This window comes from Brienomyrus brachyistius, chromosome 19 (assembly GCF_023856365.1).
Source record: "Brienomyrus brachyistius isolate T26 chromosome 19, BBRACH_0.4, whole genome shotgun sequence".
NCBI classification, from domain to species: Eukaryota; Metazoa; Chordata; class Actinopteri; order Osteoglossiformes; family Mormyridae; genus Brienomyrus; species Brienomyrus brachyistius.
This window is the reverse complement of record NC_064551.1, coordinates 20763932-20785133: the sequence shown is the minus strand read 5'-3', so window position 1 is coordinate 20785133 and position 21202 is coordinate 20763932. Positions and strand designations below refer to the sequence as shown.

The 21202-nt window shown below is 47.0% G+C and overlaps 1 protein-coding gene across 1 annotated transcript in view; it reads right to left on the bottom strand.

Annotated features, from left to right (window-relative positions):
- eya4 (EYA transcriptional coactivator and phosphatase 4) overlaps nucleotides 1–21202 on the bottom strand; it is a 49409-nt gene that overhangs the window by 24739 nt on the left and 3468 nt on the right. The window contains 1 exon segment of the mRNA XM_048985225.1: nucleotides 19863–19947. Within this exon segment, the coding sequence (XP_048841182.1) occupies nucleotides 19863–19895 (33 nt within the window). The 5' untranslated portion in view covers nucleotides 19896–19947.

Below are 21202 nucleotides of genomic sequence, written 5' to 3'. Positions count from 1 at the left end.
CCCATTCACACGAGGCATTTCTCAGTTCCTGACTGATGGAGTGCGAGCCTTCTGAAGCCGGTGGCACGAGCAAGCGCCCCCCCAGCGCCATCCCGCCCCCCCCAGCGCCATCCCGCTCCGCCACGGCAGCCTTCTGAAGTCATCCTTATTATTCTGATTTGCAACTTTTTCAAAAACTCCCCCCCACCCTAAAAAAAAAAACGCCAAAGATAATCAAAACAGATTTCCTTTGTCCCAGCTGCATTTAAACAATTCCAGCCTCGTCTGAAAGCGGTTGCTTGTTATAAAAATACTCAATACTCTTTTTTTGGCTTGTAAAACAAGTTCTTATAGTTTAAAAGTAATTTCATTCCCTTGGTCTGAGGGGCTTGTTTGGAGGGGAGAAAAACAATAAAGGTAACAATGAAAAACTGACATCTGGGGGGTGGGTGGGGGGGCTTCTTCAGATGGGACATCTGTATGTGAAGCCAGACATGAGGCTGTCGTTTTTTGTTAATAAAATCGACCCCATAATGAACCCTAAGTCTATTGATAACCAGCTTCCACAGCTCAATTAGATTATACAGTGCAGAGAGAAATTGCTGGACCGATTAGATCAGAAGGAAGTTAACAGTCACTGAGTTTCAAGATTCGAAAGCGCAGATCCTGTTTTTGGGAAAGGCCAATTTTTCAGATTAATCTGGAGAATGGGGGGTAATTTGCTAGAAAACGGCAGAAACCTCTTTGACCTGGTTGCCGATATTTTCTATCATGCCGGTTAAGGAACTCCGGACCACACCAAAGAACATGAGCACCACACTCGGGTCAGAGAGAGGGGTCAGTTACAGGGCTCAGAGGACTTTCACACGTTGTCCCCCAGGGTACCAGCGAAGAGTGGCCACGTCACACCATATGCTCAAATTGGGCGGCCATGAAAAGTTCTCAGCCTGCAAAGCAATGCTGATGACAGCCATGTCCCCTTCCCAGGGTGCATATACTAGGTGAACCGTGCAGGTATGTGTTCAACCTCCTGATTGCCTGCGTGGACAAGCGACATGCAGTGGACCCCGGAAAGAGCACATGATGTTAGGCTCACACAGACAGTCACAGTGACGTCCCCTTTGGCAGAGCAAGGAATTTCCCAAGGCACACACACGCACACACAGACCTGTACTCACATCTTTGTGGGGACCTGCCATTCATTTGGTCCCTACAACGTAATGTGTAACCGACCCACACACACACACACACACACATATATTTATGTACAAAAACACACTGCTTTTGCAGAGTTGAACAGTTATACAGTTATAATATTCCTTGTGTCTGAATGTGACACAGAATGTATTATCAAAAATTTTGCTCGGGTTGTAAAAAAAAAATTGTTCAAATTTCTTGTACTTAACACAGATGTTTGAGTCTCTGAGACAAAATTATTGCAGATTATATAAAAAAGAAAACAGGCTTGACTGAACATGCTAAAAATAAAGTAACCGTGGTTCGGGCTGTCGGCCTAAAATAAACGACCATTGTCCATGTGCCGCTACAGCTAACCAGCCATGTGGTACTCAGACAGCCTGGGAACGGCCCCCACCCCGGGCCGAAGGGGGCCCGGCTACGCGCCGCGGGGTTCCCCCCCCTCCCCTGGAGTCATCCATACGCCAGGTGAGGCCAGAATACTGAAAGACAGCTACTTCAGTAACAGCTCCACGACTCACTCCGGCTCGCCAAATCCGAAGAATGTCTGAAATCGCACTACATATATCTCTCCTTAAACCACAGCTGACTGCAAAACCAAAAAGGGATCATATATCTCCAGGCAGGAGAGGGAAAAAATTACCCAAAAAGATAAATAAAACACACTCAAGGTGGAGAAGATGGATGTAAGTGGGCTGGGAAGTAGGAATTAACTGTTAAATATGGATGCGAGAATAAACACTTTCAAAGCTAAAAAGATCAGCATGGTGGGGGGGGGGGGGGGGGTTATCCATCACAGGAGGGAAAGTCATGTGACCAAGGTAAGTGTTTATAATGCAGATCACCTGCTCTCCTCAGCCACTATAACTTGGTGTTTTTTTTCCCCTCTATTTTGCAACTGAGACCTAAATTCCAGTTTTGGCCTGATCCCTGTAGCTGCAGCAGCTCACTGCGATCCAGGTTTCCCCAGTTCCTGCCTCACAAGCCCCCATCCTGCCCGAAACAACCTTTTATCTCCACTGTGTGTTTACTTGTTCCCTTATCGCTCTCATCTCATCCACCCCCCTCTGTAAATATAAAACACTGTCTGGCAAAAAGGGTGCCCCGATCGCAACCCGTGTGGTTCTGTTCCGACCCAAGGTGCTCCCTACCGCCGGCGAAAACGCAGACCGAGCGCTGCTGTCTGCTGCCCGGACGGGACGTCTTTTCAGCAGCTGGCATGATTAAGTTAAGAAACGGCCTCGTTTTTCATGTGTGTGATCCGACGCGGCGCTGTGAAACGGAGCTCCCACATAACTGAAACGATTCCTTCAACAAGGACGACCAGGGTGCTGAAGAGGTTTATGGGCAATGCTGATAGAACTCCCCAAGCAGAAGGATACGAGAGCCAGCTACAGTCGGTACACCCCCCCTCCGCTGTTGCTATCTGGGTCTGCTTGCCGTTTGCAAACCCTTTGGTACCGGACATATTCTTGCTCACTATTCTGAGCGGAACTGCAGTCTCACCGCACTGCAGAACCGAAGCAGGAGCAGCGGACACCCAGGGACACGAACACGCCCCAACGCCGCGTGCCTGACCAGGACTCCGGGCTCGCAGTGGTGTGGGGACAGCAGGTACTTATTAAAATACCTCCCTCTATTTTTGAGGAACTAATTATAACAGTAAATCTTCAACAACTTTGCAAATTTTCTGCAGCTGGCATGTAATGGCTGTGTAAACAAACCCAAGCGCGGCTGAAATCAGCGTCTGATTAAGGGCCCGCATTCCACAGCGGCCTCCTCTCGCCTCGCCTGGAAAAAGGGGGCCACGGTCCACCCCCCCCAACGCCACCCCCCCTAAAACCAGGCGTGGATTTATGGCCAGCCGTGGACGGCCTACCACAGGCACCCCTGCACTCAAGTCATAGGCCCACAGTAATGGAACTGGGCTGCGGTGAAGGCGGACGACGCCATCGCCTGCAAGGCTTGCCGATCACAAACCGGATCTCTAACTGGATCATTACCGGTTCACTAACTGGATTAGCGCTGAGGCTACCGGTCGATCTGAAGGAGTCTTTTTTTCTTTTTTTTTTATAATCGGACAGAAGTGACTGAGACTTTGGAGACCCAGACTGGTGCTTCCAAAGCCTCCCTTTGCCGGGTATCTGCCCCAAGACTGGGCACGAGTCGCCCTTGATTAAATCGACGCTTTTCCTTCGAGGACGACTCGGGGGTGGGGGGGGGGGGGGTGGGTGTCAGATTTTCTCATACGCCACTGTGTTTCTGATTATCGCCGCCCTGTCGGGACCACATCAGAAGCAGCCCTTAGCCACAAAAGTGTCAGACCGTGGGTCACATGACTCCGGCTCCCATTACACACATGGGGGGTGGGGGGCGTGGGTGTGTCTCAGTTTCCTGGGATTTTTTTTTACGAGCCCGTAGCGCTGGGGTTGTCACCAGCGCCAGCTCCGTGGCCCCTCGCAGGCCATCTGCGGCAGGCACATGGGGTCAGGCGTGTACTCTGTTCCCACCAGCAAACGGCCCCAGCGTGGACGTGCACGGCGCCCCTGAAGAAATGAAAAGTAAGTTCCCACAACTGCTGGTGGCGTCAGTGAATGAGTCCATGCCTGGGCAGGTTGGAGGCGAGTGAAAGCCAGCAGGCGAGGGAGGTCATTAAAGCGCCGGAACCCAAACTGATCCTGCTTTCGCTTCGAAGCTCACGGGGAAGTTCAAGAGCCACAAGCGTCAGTGCGAGTCAGAGGGAAATGGAAGTCAGACAATGACCCGAGAGCTGATAACCACACCCATGGTACTGACGACCATATCTGTCACCCCGTTCCACGCACACGACCAGGCCTTCGATCTATATTTAATATTCACTTTTTACATACAATCTGAGGGCCGTTTCCTCAGAAAAATGCTGCCGGTTCCTGCCTTTTCAAGAGGTAAATAATCTGACCTTTGAAATCAGACCTAATGAATCTCTTTTCTTCGAACCTGGCGTCAGTGAGGATGTGGATAATTACTTGGCGGTGTTCTTGAGAGGGGGACATGTCTGCTGCGGACGACCAGCCCGGGCCCCACAGCCTGACGCCAGCCCCCACCACATCCCAGCCCCTCCTCCCTTCCTGGAGCCAACTCCGCCTCCAGGGGTTTGAATCTGTGACCTCTGACCTGCCTACCCCCCAGACCAGCTTTGTGACCAGCGCTGTCCACACCCCCATGCATCACCTACCTACCCCCCCCAAATCCCAAATACCCCCAAGCTCAGCTTTCCAGCCTTATTCTTGGAACCCTCCTGCCCCCCCCCCCCCCCATCCCCATCCCCATCCAATAGCAGCAAAGACTAGCAAAACAACACACAGGGTGTAAAATGAGTGGCTTGTGTTTTTATTGAATCTGGAATTTGGCATATTACTAAAGGCCCTGTTGATGTCTTTTCTGAACTGCATATCGCAATAAAAACAAGCAAAAAAACATAAAAACTCATCTGAAATGCGACAAAGGAAATATCTGTTGAATAAGAACTGAAAGCCAGCATATATGTTTAACAGTTAATTGTAAAAACAGAGAGCAGGATATTAGAATATTTTCAGTTTAAGGAGTCACATTGGTAGAGGTTGGTTGAATTCAATTTGTAGTTTCTGGTTTTCCAATTACTCTCAGCATTTTTTCGGTTTTTACTGGCGAACGATACCCCCGCCTGACAATGGTGAGTCGCTCCGAAATGTATGATCTTAACAAATGTCTCAGAACATTAAATATATTCTTGGCAATAGGATCCGTGGCCCTGAGAGAGCGAGTCGAGTAGGAATAAGTTAGGAAAATTTCACAGTGTTCATCCCTGCTAGTGCAGCGCGAGTGTGCGTGAGTAAATGTGTACATCCGTCCGTGTGTGTGCATAAGTTATGAGCGTGTTTCTGCACGGAAGCTTGCGTGGCATTTTGGTACCTGTTGAGACACTTTAATGCCCTTCCCTCTCAAAAACAGGAAAAACAGTTTCAGCGCAAAAAAACATTTTTAAAACAAAAATTGGGACAAATGTTCTTCTGGAATTACTATCCTTATGAGGACAATTTCTGAATTCCAAAATGAAAAACCTGCGGATGCAGGCAGACGCACACACAAAAGCAAGCCCAGCGTTATCCCATCATGCCTTGCTCCGCCACCTACTGCTCCTTGCCGGTGAGATGTGTGCAGGGTGTGAGGCACACTCGGCACAGAACTAGCGATTAATGCGCGGGACGGTCTACAAGACGTCCAGATCAATCATCGTAGCGCAAATACCATACTTCCCCGTTTGGAAGCCATTTCAAAAGAAAAACCTTCATTTTGTACACTTTCAACACTAATACATAACAAAAGCTCTTTGATATAACTATACGTTGTGTTAGTTTCTCTTAAGTCTACAGATTCTTAGCTGAAATTTTTAATTATTAAATTTCACAAATCATATGAATATAATACAATAAAAACTGCACAAACACAGCTTCTAAATCAATGTAAGAAAAAAACACCCTCTAAACATAAAATAAAATGTCATAAAATACACGTCTGAAACATGACACTTTATCCCTAACGCTGTAACTATCACGATAAAATTAAAAAGAGTAAGAACGCTGCTTTTTAGCTTGTAAGCGTACACAGGAATGTATGCAGAATTCGACATGCAACATATCGAGGCTCTGGCCGAGTCCCCAGTTGCTGGCGGCCCCCCCCCCCCGGCAGATGCCCCCACGGAGCAGCATGAATCCTGCCCTGCATGTGACGGTGCACAAATGAGAGCTTTTTTCCCTTAAATAACTGTAAATCCTCACACACCAGAGATCCCCCCCCGAGACAATCTTATTACAAAAAGGGACTGCAGACCAGGCCTGAGGTCCCAAAAAAAATGTGATTCCTCTTTTAATTAATCTTTAACTGCAGTATGACGACCCCCAAAAATTTTTAAAATAAAAATATTAACTGTTTTTTTTTTTCTTTAAAATAATACAATATTATTACAAATGCTAAATGAAAATGGTGCACTCAGCTTGTTCCTATAATAGTCATGAGCACGTCGATTCAGTTCATAACTTAATCTGCTTAAAGGCGTGAGGATTCATACGATTTTTATTGTCAAAAAAGGGGGAAACTGTAGCAGTTTGATAATAAGGAATAAAAAAGGAATAAAAAATAAAACCCTCACCTTTAATATTTGCTAGAGAAATCCTTCCCATGCAGTTAGGTTGCTTTCTGCTACATACATGGCTGGTGTAATAAATTATGACAGATGAAGTCCTCCTTGCAAAAGCAACTTGCTAAACACCTGCATAAAATCGCATTTACAGACTCAGAGAAGCTGTTGATGCCTGCGATATCGCCCAGGATGACTGGCAGCGCACCGTGTCGACGGGCCCTTCGCGCTCTGACAGTCACAGGATGAAGTACAGCAGCGGTGAAGCGATGTGCCTTACCTCCACTGCCTCGCCATTTCGGGGGTTAAGTCATCCCCTATCCTTGTAGCATCACCGCTTCTTGTTTTGTTCCCAAACTCGCTCGGGGCGGCAGAGCGGCCCGGCTCCCCCGACTCGCTCTCAGGTTTCCGGCCGGCCCAGAGACTCACGGCGCGATGGATCAGCTAGCGTCAGGTACCGGCTAGCGTCAGGTACCCCCACCCCTCCGCACAGAGACGTGTCCCACAGTTGGCCCGGCTCAGCTTGAATCGGAACGCGTCAGCCGCCGCCTGCCGCAGCCACCCCTTCCCAAAAAAAGACCGCCGTTTATTTAAATGACAGTACAGGCAAACGCGCTCGGTTTCAGCTCTCCATGTCCGTCTCTTTACAGTCAGACGACTTGCCTTCAGAGGTCACCCCGTCAACAGCTCCCGTCTTTCAGTGCATGTCTAACATGTCGCATTTATCCCGGCAAGCCGAGGTGGGGGCTTTCCTCAGCACCCCTCCCACGGCCCTGCCCTCGCCCCCCCCGCCCGCTGTCACTGGCTGACGCACGTGTGGGCTCTCTCGCTCGGCTCGAGGGCCGCCTCAGCCGCTCCAGGGCCGGGGCCGTCTCTGCACCCATCGGGTCGCTGCCGTTCCGAACGAGTCACAGTTCTCCTTTCTGTTGGTGCAGTTTGGGCCGGAAACAGAACCCCCAGCCCTCATCTGCTCCATACAGCCCCCACCACCCTAAAATCACCCCTGAAACTCATTCCATTTCACATACTGGAAACCTTTATTCCCGGCTGATCACAAAAAAACGCAATTTGGTGGTGAGAGAAAAATCTCAGAGCAGAAGGTTGCGGCTTAATCTCAATATGAACAAGACCAGGAAAAAAATACGTTTACAAAAACAATCGGCCCTTATCATACTAAACTGAGAACCACTGAATTTTAAAGACTGCTTTTTAATACCAATGATTTCATTTTAACATGTATGCTAATATGAAGCTCCATTTTCAGTATTTGACTCAAAAACTATAAAAAAAATTACTAGAGGTGAAGCTAATTGTAGGAAGTATTTTAAGTTTAATTTTGTGTTTACTTTTTTCCACAGCATTTTTTTAAGGATTTCCCCCATTTATTCTAAAAGGCAAATAGTGGCAAAACTGGCACAAGAGGAGCTGTAATCCAGTGGCATGTTACCCAAAAGTAAACCAGCTATGCAGCTACGCGGAAGGTGGGGGAGCTGGTGGCCGGGTCCAGGGCAGGGTCCACACGCGCAGCCGCTGTCGCTGCAGCATATTCGGTCATGCGGGGCACCACATTTCAAAAGGCGCAGAAAACGGCGCACAAAAGAAAAATACACAGGGGGAAACGGTACGGAAAGTCGGAGCGCGTAGGCCGACCATTTTTGGTCCGAAAGTTTTCAGCCGTTAACTGCATTTTGCAGCATTTCTGATCGCGTCATGTGGGGTGGAGGCAAGCAGCAGAAAAAAACAAGAACATTCAAGGCAAGATGGGAGAAGAATAACGATTAAATTAGAGTAGGGTGTCTCTCCGGGGCAGGTGGGGAGACAAGGGGGTGCTAAGGCTTTGCCCGTTTTGGCAGCAAGGCAACTGAAGATGGCAGTCTTGCCTGGGGCAAACTCCAAGGTGTTAATCAGTCAGCCCTAGAGTGAAAGTTACACCTGCCGGAGTGACGGGACCCGCTTTTGTCACCACCACCCTTACCCCCCCCCCCCCCCCCCGCCCACCCCAAAGCTCTAGTGACGAATGGGGGCCTGTCTGTATCGGAGCTAATAAAACGTGATGGATGACCCGGGTGAGAAAGCCCTGTCAGTGAAGATTAGGACATTTATGGCATCGCTTGACAACTCAAGCACTTTATTATTAGAAAAGCCCCCCTGCGTTCACAAGGGTCGCTAATAAACGGCCGGCAGGCGACGGGAAAGTGCAAGACAGAAAAAAATGCAGAAACGACGAGACAATTAACCTCCACTTGTATCGGCAGCTTTCATAACCTCACCCGCTTCTCCCGCGATTTTCATTTTGGCAAAACATTTACACGTCACCTGTGCAAATGGAAGCGTTAAGAACGAGAGCCCCTTGGCAAAACAGCCCCCGTCCCTCCTTCCTTCCCGACAACTGGGAGATATGACGGGCAAGCAGGACCCATTAGGATCTCACACTCCGCTAGCGGGAGGAGAAGATCCAGTTCTGATGTCTTTGAGGGACACTGTGCTGTAGCACACACACACACACACACACACACACACACACACACACACACACACACACACACACACACACACACACACACACACACACACACACACATGCGCACACACACAAACACACACCTCTTCTGGACAGTGTCACTGGTCAAGGATACCCTGCTGAGGATCTTGAATAGAGGTTCAAGTTAGTTTTGAGGACAACTTTCCTCTTAAAATAATACACTTACCCAAAAGGCCAATGGCACACAACGCACCCAATCCAAATACGGATACAGCAACACGCAACAATGAGGTTACAGCACCTGCACTCCAACTGGCACGCAATGCCAGGCTTGATGAGCGCCAAGAAACTCTCAACAGCAGCAAGCGACAAAGAATCCACCAACCTGTAAGCAGCAGGCGCGAAAACCCTGTCCAACTGCGCGAGTTTTGTTTGTGGTGACATTCACCCTTGCGACCCCGAGCCTGAGAGACACACTGACCGCTCCAGGACTCAACTTTGTCCTGTGAAAGGCAGGAGATATTAACGCAAAACAAATCTATGATTTGGATTCGTCTGCCTTCAGGAACGAAACGGAGACAAAAATCAATGACAGTGAATTATTAAAAAGGCCCATACAGCAGAAAGCCTGCTGACATCACCATCTCCCAGTCTACCTGTAAGCCCTTAGCTGTTAACTTAGGCTATTAGAATATATTGTCTCAGTTCAGTTGTGTCCTGACGCTAAACTCAGCTTCTTTTGCTATGAGTTGATTCCGCCCCACCCCCCCAGGGCTGTCCGGCATGACAGTGGACCAGAGGCTGGAAGTATCCTGGACTAGGGGGAGGGGGGAATGGTTGGCTGGAAGAATGGCAGGGCTGGATCTAGAAAAACAAACAATTAAGGGTTGAAAAGTGGGACCAGCGGTACGTCCGTCTGTCTTACTGAATTTCTCAAAGGTAAACAGCACCTTCAGCCAAGGCCCAACGCCCGAGGGGAGGCAAGAACCCAGGCCGAGACGCAGAGCGGGCCACAGGGAAGAACCGCTTCCCCCCAGCCTTAGAAGTGGGCTATTGTTGTTGGACCGGTTCCATCCTAGATGAACTCCTCTGGTCCTGAACGCATGAATAATACGAAAAGAGAGTGGGCCCTTCTGCTATGCTGAGGGCCGGTCAAGGCGATCCCTTCTGCTCCCGGCCCCTTCCAGGGACCCGAACCCCACAGGGTCCGGAGGCTCACCTGGGATGGGTTTCGCTATGGCGCAGTGTCGCCCGTCCATCAACGGGCTTATGCTGCATTTTGGGGGAAATTCAATCTCAGGCACATAAAGCTTGGCGGCAAAGAGTCCCGGTCACAAAACCCCATAGCCAGCCCACATCCAGGCACGGCGAGGCCCTCAATAAAAGCCTAACATGATCGGCGGGCCTGGGCAAGCCTCGGTGTCCTCGATGCCAAGTGCACCCATGGGCATGCCCGTCTCGAAAACTCCGGCGACAAATTAAAAGCCGGGAAGTTACAACCAACAAAGCGAGAGGAGAGCCTGTAGCCGGGAGCTGGGCAGGTGTGAGTCAGGAAGATCTGTGGCCACCTGAGGCGCTGCGGCAGCAGAGGCCCGGGCCAGACCGGGCTGGGCCGGTCGTGGCGCCACACTGAATGGAAACGACAGGCGGAGCCCAGCGGCCGTACCATATGGGGACCACAGTCTTTGTTGCTCTCGTGACGCATCGAGCTGCTCGTCACGGACGCTTTCCCAGCTGTCCCAGCCCAGCCTGGACCCCACGAGTACTTCCTGTGTAACCTGTTTCAGTCCAGTGACCCCCCCACCCCCACCCCCCACTAACCACCCACCACCAGTCTGCCACCACAGACCCATGTGACATTAATACTCCTTTGCCATCATTTACTCCTATTTACCACGCCACTCACTGCCTGGGGTGTTATTTGTTTGAGCAGTTACCACAGCTGTAACTCAATCCCCTTCCTTTCATGTAAAATACATTGTTCCACCCACAAGTCCACCCCCCCCCCCAACGAGCGTGCCTTCAGTTGTGTAAAACTATCCCGCGTTATTCACTTGCGAAAGAAAAAACAGTGCTAACGCTGCCGTTAGCATATCGCCCTGTCCGTCCGCTTTGCGTCCCATGCCGTTTACATCACAGATTTTTTTTCTTTTAAGCACTTTCACCTCTTCATATGAAACGGACTGATGAAATTCTATCGACGCTCCCTGATTGGTCGTAGTTCCAGTTCCTGGACCGCCATCGCCGCTGCCCTGTCCTAAAGGTACAGCTGACATTTCAACAAGGTTCAAAAGCATCTATTACGACCAAATAAATTCACGCATGTAGAAGTGCTCAAAAACACCCACTATGGTAGCAAGCGCCCTGTATATTCGCGTCAAGCCACTTAGAATGCGCCTTTCTTCGAATTTTCTGTCAGAATTCAGGTTCTGGATATTCTGGTAACCTCCTGGAAGGCTCCAGGCGCGCATCTGTCACGAAAGACATGCTTGCTGCGGCTTAGCGCAGCCCTTCAAGCAAATAAAAACCCACTGATGCTGGCGTAGGTGCGGGAACCTTCCAGAAGGTACCTCTGGACATATGCCGGTAATTGTGAACCATTTGGCCAATGTAGCGCTCTGCTGATCTAATCTGATCAGCCTGTGAAAGCCACGTCTGGTGGGCAGACCACCAACACCTGTCCACAGCTGCCAGGAATTCCCCCCCCCCCTGAAAAAAAACACCTCAATAACAGGAGCCAGAACTGGACTGGGATGGGGAAAAAAATGGAGGACAAATGTCAAAGAAAAAGATTAACATTCGCCTTAAGGTCGAGTCATAACTTAACTCAGTGTTCAGGTATATAGATGTCCCAATAACTTGTACAATCTGCGCTTCTGTTTCCTTGGTAACGTGGATCTATGGGCAAAGTAACAAATCCCACTGAGGGACTGAGGGACACAGCAGCTAACAAGAAAGCAGCCTTTTCTCTGGGACTTTGGGAGGCACGGGGTCGGGGGCGGAAGGCTGGTGTGTGTGTGTGTGTGTGTGTGGGGGGGGGGGGATAGAAACCTGAACCCAGCCCTGCTCCACATCCCAACGCAATAATGAACAGCAGCACCTACAGCACTGAGAGTTTCTTTGCCTTTTATTTCAAATAATTCTGAAGTAAAATCAATTGGCAACATGGATTATAGCTTCAATATCCCAAGGAAACTTTATATAAAAAAGCACTCTAGCGTTGAAGAAGGTCCTGCCTTCAAATGGAACAGACAAACCTTTCATTATTTATTCATGCCACCGCGTGTCTGTGTCAGCAGCTGATTAATAATTAAAATTAATCTCATTACTGGAGATATTCATTTCAGGATAATTCAATTAAATGATGAATTGGCTCCCAGATGCCAGTGTACATGTTAAATAATGCTGATGATGACATCAGATTTTGGGGGGTTTTGCCCCAGACTGTGAGGTATCCATTATTGACAACCTTCCACCGACCTATTAGCGAGATAGGTAGCGAGTGGCAGGCGGCAGAGGGCTCGCCCTCTCGAGCCAAACAACCGCACGTGACCTCTGTCCCTTTCCAGTGGAGCGTATATTAAAAAGGCTGTCATTTAAATGAGTTATACTGAAAGCAACAATCGTGCGGTTGTGTATATATACTAAGCACTTGGTGAGATATCTTTAAACCAAACAATTAATGTGAAACATAAAAAAGCTTGTCAAGTAGTTTCTATGATTTATATGGAGTAAAAACCAAAACGCCGGCCAGTGAACAAGGGCTAACAATGAAGTTTATTTGCGTTGGTGCTTGACACTGATGGGGCACTTCATGGGAAGCTGGCGGGCCGGCAGGCCGTGGTCACGGAGCCCCCCAGGGCGGCCGCTCTGGACGTCCAGCACCAGGAGGCTCAGCCTTGTTATTCAGGTAAAGAAACAGGCACCCAGGCGTTTCGCCGCAAAACACTTCCTCAGTGTCTTTATAACCTGGATCCCGCTGTGAGGGCGGAGAATCTCCACACCAGGATGCCTCACATTGCAAAATCCTGCAAAAAGAATAAAAAAAAAAAAGAAAAAAAAAAAAAATCTGCACTCCCCAGCAAGAAAGAGCAAAAGTCTGACTAGAGTGAAAATGGCTAACAATAAAAAAAAAATACAGGAATTAAACAGGAATGTTACACACACCCCCCCCCGCGCACTCAACGGCCGAGCAAGGAGATCTGCGAGCCAGCACGATAAGCTCCGTAAACGCTGAAGCAGGGACACGCTGCGGGTTCCCCCGAGAGCCACACCACATGGAAATGCCGGGCGATCGTGCCCCGGCCTTGGGGAGTGCCGCGGCACCCACACCCCTTCCATATCAGGTCACTTCCCACACTATTTCGCCGGCCTTTCGGGACAGCAGAGGAGCCTGCGTGATATAGATATTAAAGAGATTTACATAAGCCCCGCTTCCCCAAAAGCGTGACTAACGTGTTTCCACCACCTTATCCTCCCCTTGGCATGCTCGCAGAACTATTACTATTTTTTAAAACAATGTTAATATTAAATTGGCCAAAAACAGAAGACTGTTCTGTGTTCCAAACATTTTCCTCTGTTATTTTTTTGGAACCCTTTAAGTACGCATCGTGATTTATTCCTATTGCCTCACAAAGGGTCATCCAAAGGTCTGTCCATTCGTTTAACGACGCGAAGCGTGTCCCGTGGTCTTTGCACACCTCTTCCGCTTGCAGAGGACGTTCTAAATAGGCCAGTGCAGCACTTTTGCACAGCAGTGAGATGTTTAGAGAGAAATTAGAGCCTCGTCGTTAGAATTTACTGTAGAAAACATATTAAAGTTCCAAAAATAAATCATCTAGTGAAGTAACTAAGAACTTCGTTTTATAAGATTTCAGGTTCACCTGACATTACTAAATACAATTTTTATAAAGTTACACTACGTACTGACCTCTGATACACACCCTATTCCGATTTCTAAATATCTGTCAGAAAAATAATGTGCAGTAAATGCCTGCATCGTTGCTTAGACAGTATTACCTATGTGTGCGTACAACTCCATTAAAAAATTAAGTGCATATAACAAGTAAATAAAGAATTATCACATTCTGTCGCCAAAGAGACAGATATATTAGTCTACAGCAAACCACAATTAAGCAGTTCGTTTTCTGGCAGTATTAGGGTAGTCACGATAGAAAAAAAAAGAATTCTGGGCTTAAATGCGATAATTCCAGAATAGTGTGGAAAAAAATGCTGAAAACTGAAAAAAAAAAATTCACTTGCGTTATCGGCCTTGTTTTAATCCTACAAGAACCTCTCCGACTGGAGGTTCCTTGGCAGGAGTGTTCAACAGCCTGAAGTTGCATTTTATTCACAGAGCAGTCTGCAAGTATGCTATCTCCTCGTCAGTAGATTTTCATTCGCAGAGTTCTTAAAATAAATCACACTGCATATTACACTTGTTAGCTTTTCAAGAATAAGTCATCAAGCATTTTCCGTCGGTCAGACATAGGAGGCAGAGAAGAGGGAGCAGGGGGAAGTGGCTCGATCACACTGCTGCGAGAAATACAAAGAGTCAGGCCCACTTCAGCTATATTCCATGTCGGAAGATCAAGTGCGACCTGATTTTTATTGTTTTTCTTCATTGTATTTACTTTTTGTATTCTTAAGTGCCGAACGCCATAAACAACATTCTGAGTGACGTCTAACCGCACCAGAGAGATAAACGGAAGGTTCTGTAAATCTACACTGAAGGTGACCCCGGCGTTCCAGGCAGAATAACGATTTCTGAAACGGGTTTTGTCTGCCTTAGCAAAATCAAGCAAAAAATAAAAAAGTAAAGCAAATGAGATAGCTGCCCGATATGGGGTCGGCATTGTCCACAGGTTGGCATGGCTGCGCAACTCAAAAAGTGACGCTGTACTCCTCTGTCTCCCTATGCTGCTTGCAGTTTTGGTAGAAACCACCCGCTGGGTCTCGTTAACAGTAGCTTGAGATTTACAGACACATTAGAGGCTACGGCTTAGACAGAAATGTGCTGCTTTACCACAGACGACCAGACCAGCCTTCCCAGTGTGGAAATATTGCTATGTGACCTAGACGTTGCTGGTGCCATTCCCACAGATGGCCAACAAATGTCACCTCAGCAAGCATATAACCGCACCAAATCCAATTTTCAGTCGGTTCGTACTTCTTCATTTCAAGGCTGAAGGTTTCTGCATGCTGATAATTCTTCAGCATTGCATGGGGCCCTGTCCCGTCGGCTGGCTTTCGCGAGTTTGCAGTGCTGCCTCTTGGTCTCTCTCGAGCACCGGGGGTTTTCGCCTGCAGGCAAGGGATCATTGGAGATTGTTTCCGCAGAAGGGTTGAAAAGCAACCAACCACCAGTTAGGTGACAGATTACATCTGGTTGGCTGTGCTTGTATTCAGGTGAGGTTGCTGGTTTATTGTCAGCGGAAATCCGCATCTCTCAGCTGGGCACCACCTCAGCTTATTCGGGTTTGTCTGAAACGCTACTGGTAATTTCACCTATGTCACCAAAACACCCATACAGACAACTAGGACTGTCTTTACTACAAAAGCATTCATTTTCGATAACCATCTATCTGATGCAGGGTAACAGCAAGCCCGAAGAGAGTCCGAGGAAGCAGAGGGCAAGAGACAAGGGTACACCCTGGGCGGGACGCCAATTAAACACGAACATTAGTCGTACAATTCCCGCAATCTGCATGTCAGCATTACAGCAGTTTAAATGCAGGTCAAAGTCATTGACATTTCACCTATAGGTTGCGAGTCTAAGACCAAAGAGGAGGCATTTTCCTGCACCTCTGAGAAAGCACTTAACCCAAACTGCACCAGTAAAATAACCAGCTATAAAATGGGTTTTAAGTCATGAAAAAAAGCTTTGGATAACTAATAAAATAGTAAACAATAAAACAGCGAGACAATAATGATAGCCTGCAGGTCTACCAACCTTAATCTTTTCAATAGCATGGAATTAGTTATTTAAGCATTTTACTTGTTATTTATGCTTTTCCTAAAGCTTGTAATTTTCAGTAAAAGCAACACGTAGCTGCTGTAATAGCCAAACGAAACCTCGAGGGGCTGGTTGGTAGAAAAAAAAACATGCATGGGGATTCCCTAGGACTGGGTTTTAAGACCCCCTGCTCAAAACCACAAGTATGGTGCATGGCAACAAGTCAGATGGAAAATGTAGATTGTGAGCAGCTGTTTGTGCAACCAAAGGAAAAACCCCAGTCAAATACCCTGCTTTTAAAAACTGTAAAAACAAATGTAATAACTAGCGGGTTGCACCTTTAAGGAATTCTTGAACTTGTCCTGGATGTCCATAATGTGAGACAACTTCTGTTACTACCAGCCATTAAGATTTTGTCTTATAAAACTCTGGATATTCTAACATTTACAAGCTTCAGGAAGAGAACAGCAGGATCGATTAAATACACATTTTTCCATTTGTGGACACCAGTTACTGGTAAAAAAAAAGAGCTTTGTAACATTTAGTCGATTTCATTATAATTTTCACAATATACATTCCGCTTTCAAATTTTTTTAACGTTTACGGTAAAAATTGAATCGCAGATAAGTAAGCAAATGAGCAAACAAGCAGATAAATCTCAAGTCATGGTCAGAATACAATCAGCTGTCAAGGCTAATTAAGAGAACGAGTGCGGCAGAATCTAACAAATGTGGCAGAATTTGAAAGTCGGTTAAATAAACCCGTCACACCAAAGTTAAGTTAAGCCAAGTTAAGGATGCCTGCGTGGACTTTGCATGAATTGTTCCGAGATGAAAAAGAACTTTGAGGTTGACCTCAAATTCGTTTCATTTGCTTAATTTATGCCCCAAGCTGGTGGCATTGCATTCAGGGGAACCTTTGTGATGTAAGAGCAGGCTGTCGAGAACCTGGGTGCATGTACTGAGGTCTACACCAACTGAGGGGCCTCACCAAACCGGACCTTTAACGGGGGTGCACCTCCTGCTTCTGCTGACACCCATCCCAACACTATCACCGCACTCCTTCCATCTCCTCCAGAGAGGCCAACAACGTCCCGCCAAGACCCCTGCCGGAAGGTGTGGGGGGGGGGGGGAGAGGGCTGTTGTATTTGGCACCTCCTGGAATGTTTTTAAAACCCCAGTATTATGATGGAGTGTGTGCAGTATAAATCTGGCGGGGGGGGGGGGCTTTAGAACGTGCAGACGCCAACTCCGGTAAGTGTAACTCAGCGTCCTGTACATGGCTTCAGTCTCAATCACAGCACTGACAGGCAAATAACTGTAATGGCGGAGCAGAGACAAGCCGCAACGAGACCTTGAATGACTCTCATTATATCAATCCCTCCCTCATTCTCCATAATCTCACCAACAAAGGTTGCTTTTGGGATTTACTATTATGATTGCAAAGGCAAGCCAAAGATGACCACTGGGATCATCTCCTCAAGATTCAAGATTCTTTATTTGTCACATAGTTATACAAGTGCAAGTAAGATGCAGTGAAATGCACACCTGGTAATGGAACGGTCCTCCTGCATTAGGCTAAATCTAGAGTTCGTGGACTACAAACAACAAACGTGTCTATACACTCGGTTGACAGAGAATCAGTACGTGACCGGAGAGCAGTGGAGTGCACGGGAAATACTGAAAACAGATCATTTTTGCAGTTGGAGTTGGCCGGATGTGCGGCACTCTTTAAAAAGTCATAAAGACTACACTGCGTAAATACTTCAGTCATATTAAACTGTGTTTTCAGTCATCCGGTGGCTATTCAGAATCCACTAAATATTACTTCCTTAAAAACTGAACTACTGAGAAAAAAAATCCATTCAAATTAACAGATCATATTATAGACATAAGCATAATATCAACCTATCGCATACTGAAAAGGGGAGATTGCTTGCACCTTTAATTTAGTCATTCTGGCCGCAATCAAAACTGACAACAGAGGCGAAATATTAAAAACTGTACATATTTTATGCATCTCCCCTGGCAAATGCCCTTTAAAATTCTGCATAACACATAAACACTTTCAGTCGTATAGAAAAAACAGCAATATTAGCTAGATTTGACTACACTTTATTAATCTAGTATGGCAGTAGCAGGACAGATAAACTGATGCCTCATTCAAGACTAAGTAGGGAAAAGGGAAAAAAAAATTTAAAAGCTTAAAATAAAATGTGGTGTCTTTCATATTATCTATACACACTTCAGGTGGCCTGACCAAATAGCCAGTGAAATCCCATCTATGAAGAATTAAAAAAAAACAAAAAAAAAAACTGAAAAACATGTTTTGGAGAGTTCTTGCCCTACTTAGAACCATTGTTGCTATCTAGGTTGGCATGACAGAGAATGACAAATCTATGCCGTTAAAAGAAGGCGCGCGGATGAAATTACACCTGTTCGTCACAATCGCCTTTGAAATTGGACACCAACCCTGCGTGTTGCCAAATTATTTTTGTAACAATGCGGACTGATCTTTAAACAAGCGAAAATGGGTCGTGATGGCGGAGCGCTGGAGGAGCCGCTGATGTTCAGCAGGACCACTGCATCACAAGCAAACGCGTTCCTGGTCTTCCGGTCGAGGCTGCAACATCTCGGCCACCTTTACATATGTAAATTACGGCAATGAGCGATTAAAGAAAGAAAGAAAAAATACAAATAATAATAATTAAATATATATATATATATATATATATATATATATATATATATATACACACACACACACACACACACACACACGGTGCACGGCACATGAAATCACGACTTCAGATGCTGTAGTTCACCTTGCCAAAACGCTAAATTTAAGGAAACAGTGCAAGCACACTTGCCGAAACGTGTTGCTATGACTCTCAACACGGTAACCGTGACGTCCTAAAAATAGTTGAGCGATTAAGCGTACAGCATATAAAAAAAAAAAAAAAAATTTAAAAGTACGTTTCAAACAACCACTCAAGACCGTAACGTGAGAGGGTTGGTTCGGGTCCATACAATTCCCTGCGTGTCGCCGCTTCACGCACACTCGTCTTCCAGCGCCAGCGAGGCCCATTTTCCGTCATGGTTGGCATATGGCTCCCGTGTGCAGCCATATTTGAGACATCTGCTTCAGATTAAAGTCACCTCCATCAGCTCTGCCCACCCAACTCTCACAAGCCGGGGTGGCCTTCAAGCTCAAAAGACCATGACTACTGGACATTGCCGGGGACGTTTAGCATCTTGTTACTTTTCGTGGTTCTCAGACATGTCAGCTTAAAAACCCCAGATTAAACGCCCAGGCTTAGCGTGATAAGTGACAAGAGAGTTCAGCATTTAATAATTTTAACATCAGAATAATAAAATCTGCTATACCTCCATGCATCGCATGTCTAATGCAATCAAACTGACTTGTATATCAAAAAGGGCAAATGAAAACTGCTCTAAGCCATCCGAAGCCAAAAAGGGTAGTTTCATATCAGAAACATTGATTTCAGGCAAAATTTGATATATGAATACATTCAATACTAATTTGAAAACCATATATAATGATACAAACATTAAATAAAGGAATGACAAATATTTACAGGAGTTTATATTCACAAACATATCTAAAATGCCTGTTATAGTAAACATTCTAACCTATATTATTTCTAAATAAGTATCAATAATACCTACTACTGTCATTCATGAAATATAAGAATTGATAGCTGTAGTTTAAAATGTTTCATTCTCTTTGGCTTTCATGGTAGCTTCCCGTAAAGGGGAGAGAATACTCGCAGGTTTATGGGGACAGAGTACTGACTTACTTAAGGGAAAAGCAGAAGACATTACTCATTGCTTTAAGGGGAAATGGAACAGCAGAGGGACATTTTTAAAGGGGAACGGGGACACATATAAGGAGAAAAGGGGGGACTAAGGTACTTATTTGTATATGGGGAGAGAGGGGACTCATTTATTAAAGGGAAAATGAAAGACAGAACTCACTGCTTTAAGAGGAGAGACAACACAGTTTGTCGAGTAAAAATGGAGATAGTAGACACATTGCCATAAGAGTGATGGGGGCAGTACTGCAAGACTCACCGACTGCTCATTGAGATCGTGTGTGTTTTCCATAGGGCCTGTGCTTCCAGTCCTTCCAGTCCTCTCCTGGGATCCAGTCAAACTTCTGTAGGCATGCAGAGATGGTGTCAGACGGGGCAGGCAGAGCATGCCCGAGTTCTCACAATCAGATAGAAACCGGGTGCAGGCACCCCGCGTGCCGACTGGCCACCTCGCTTCAGAGTGAGCCGAAATCACGAGTGCGACCATGCCAACTCTGCCGGGGGCACAGCAGGAGAACCGGCACGGCAGCGGCTGCAGTCTCGCATACAAAGACCAGCCCCCCCCAATAAGGTAAACAAGGGAACCACCTCAGCTTGTCCCGTCATTGAGCCCGAGTGCGTTTTCTAAGGATTATGCGAAACAGACAAACTTAATTAAAGCCACCTGCGTAACAATCTCACCACACCGTTGACATGTACTTTATTATTCCTCATGACATCATTAAGCTGATTATAATGTGTTGCAGTAAGTCACCCATTCCCCTTAATGTTGAGGCAGAAAATTGACAAGTTCGACTGGGAGGGCAGTGTCCACAACTGTAATGCCAGGAGAATTCTCCAGAAGCCAATAATATCACGGTCTTGCACAATAACAAAAACTGGGTAGAACAAATAAGTTGTCTTCCTCGTTTTTGGCTGCAGATCTACAATAGCTATCACTCTGTTAAACACTAAAAAAAGGGTAAAGGCTGTATTTTTCATATTTCTGCAGAGACGAACAGCAGCTCAGGAGCAGCAGAAACTGCAAAGCTGCACCAGCCACTGGGTAGCGCCCCAGCCACCCCCCCCCCATGTGGCGCAGTGGGCTGCCGGGGCCCCCAGTGCTGAGCAGCACCGCGTCCCTGGGACCTTGGCATTTCCCAGGTGGCTCGATCAAAGCCTCAACTTTTACACACCAAGTGGGGCTGGGGAGGGGGGGGGGGGGACTGCACAGCCCTAAAAACTAATGCTTCATTAGCAGCGCAACTCGTTTATTATACAAAATCCCACATACGTGACTTCTAATAGCTGTCAGGGCGCTACCTGTTTTTTTTTTTCTTTTCTTATAACAAACTGAAGCAGTCGCACTCAGGTGTGGTGGGTAGAGCACAAATGGGTTAGGGAGGGGGGGGGACGAGGGGGACGAGACAACACTGCCTGCACTGGAGAGAGGATTTCATTTGCCTTTGAGAGCCGGTGACAGTATTGCGAGAGACAGGGAGGATCTATGCCCTTGGGGCACAGATTCATAGGCCTCTACCTGAGGAACTGAGCACAGTGATGGCCAGGTGTGTACCAGGTGTGGGCCTCTCACATGAACAGCCAGGTCACCCACAGGCG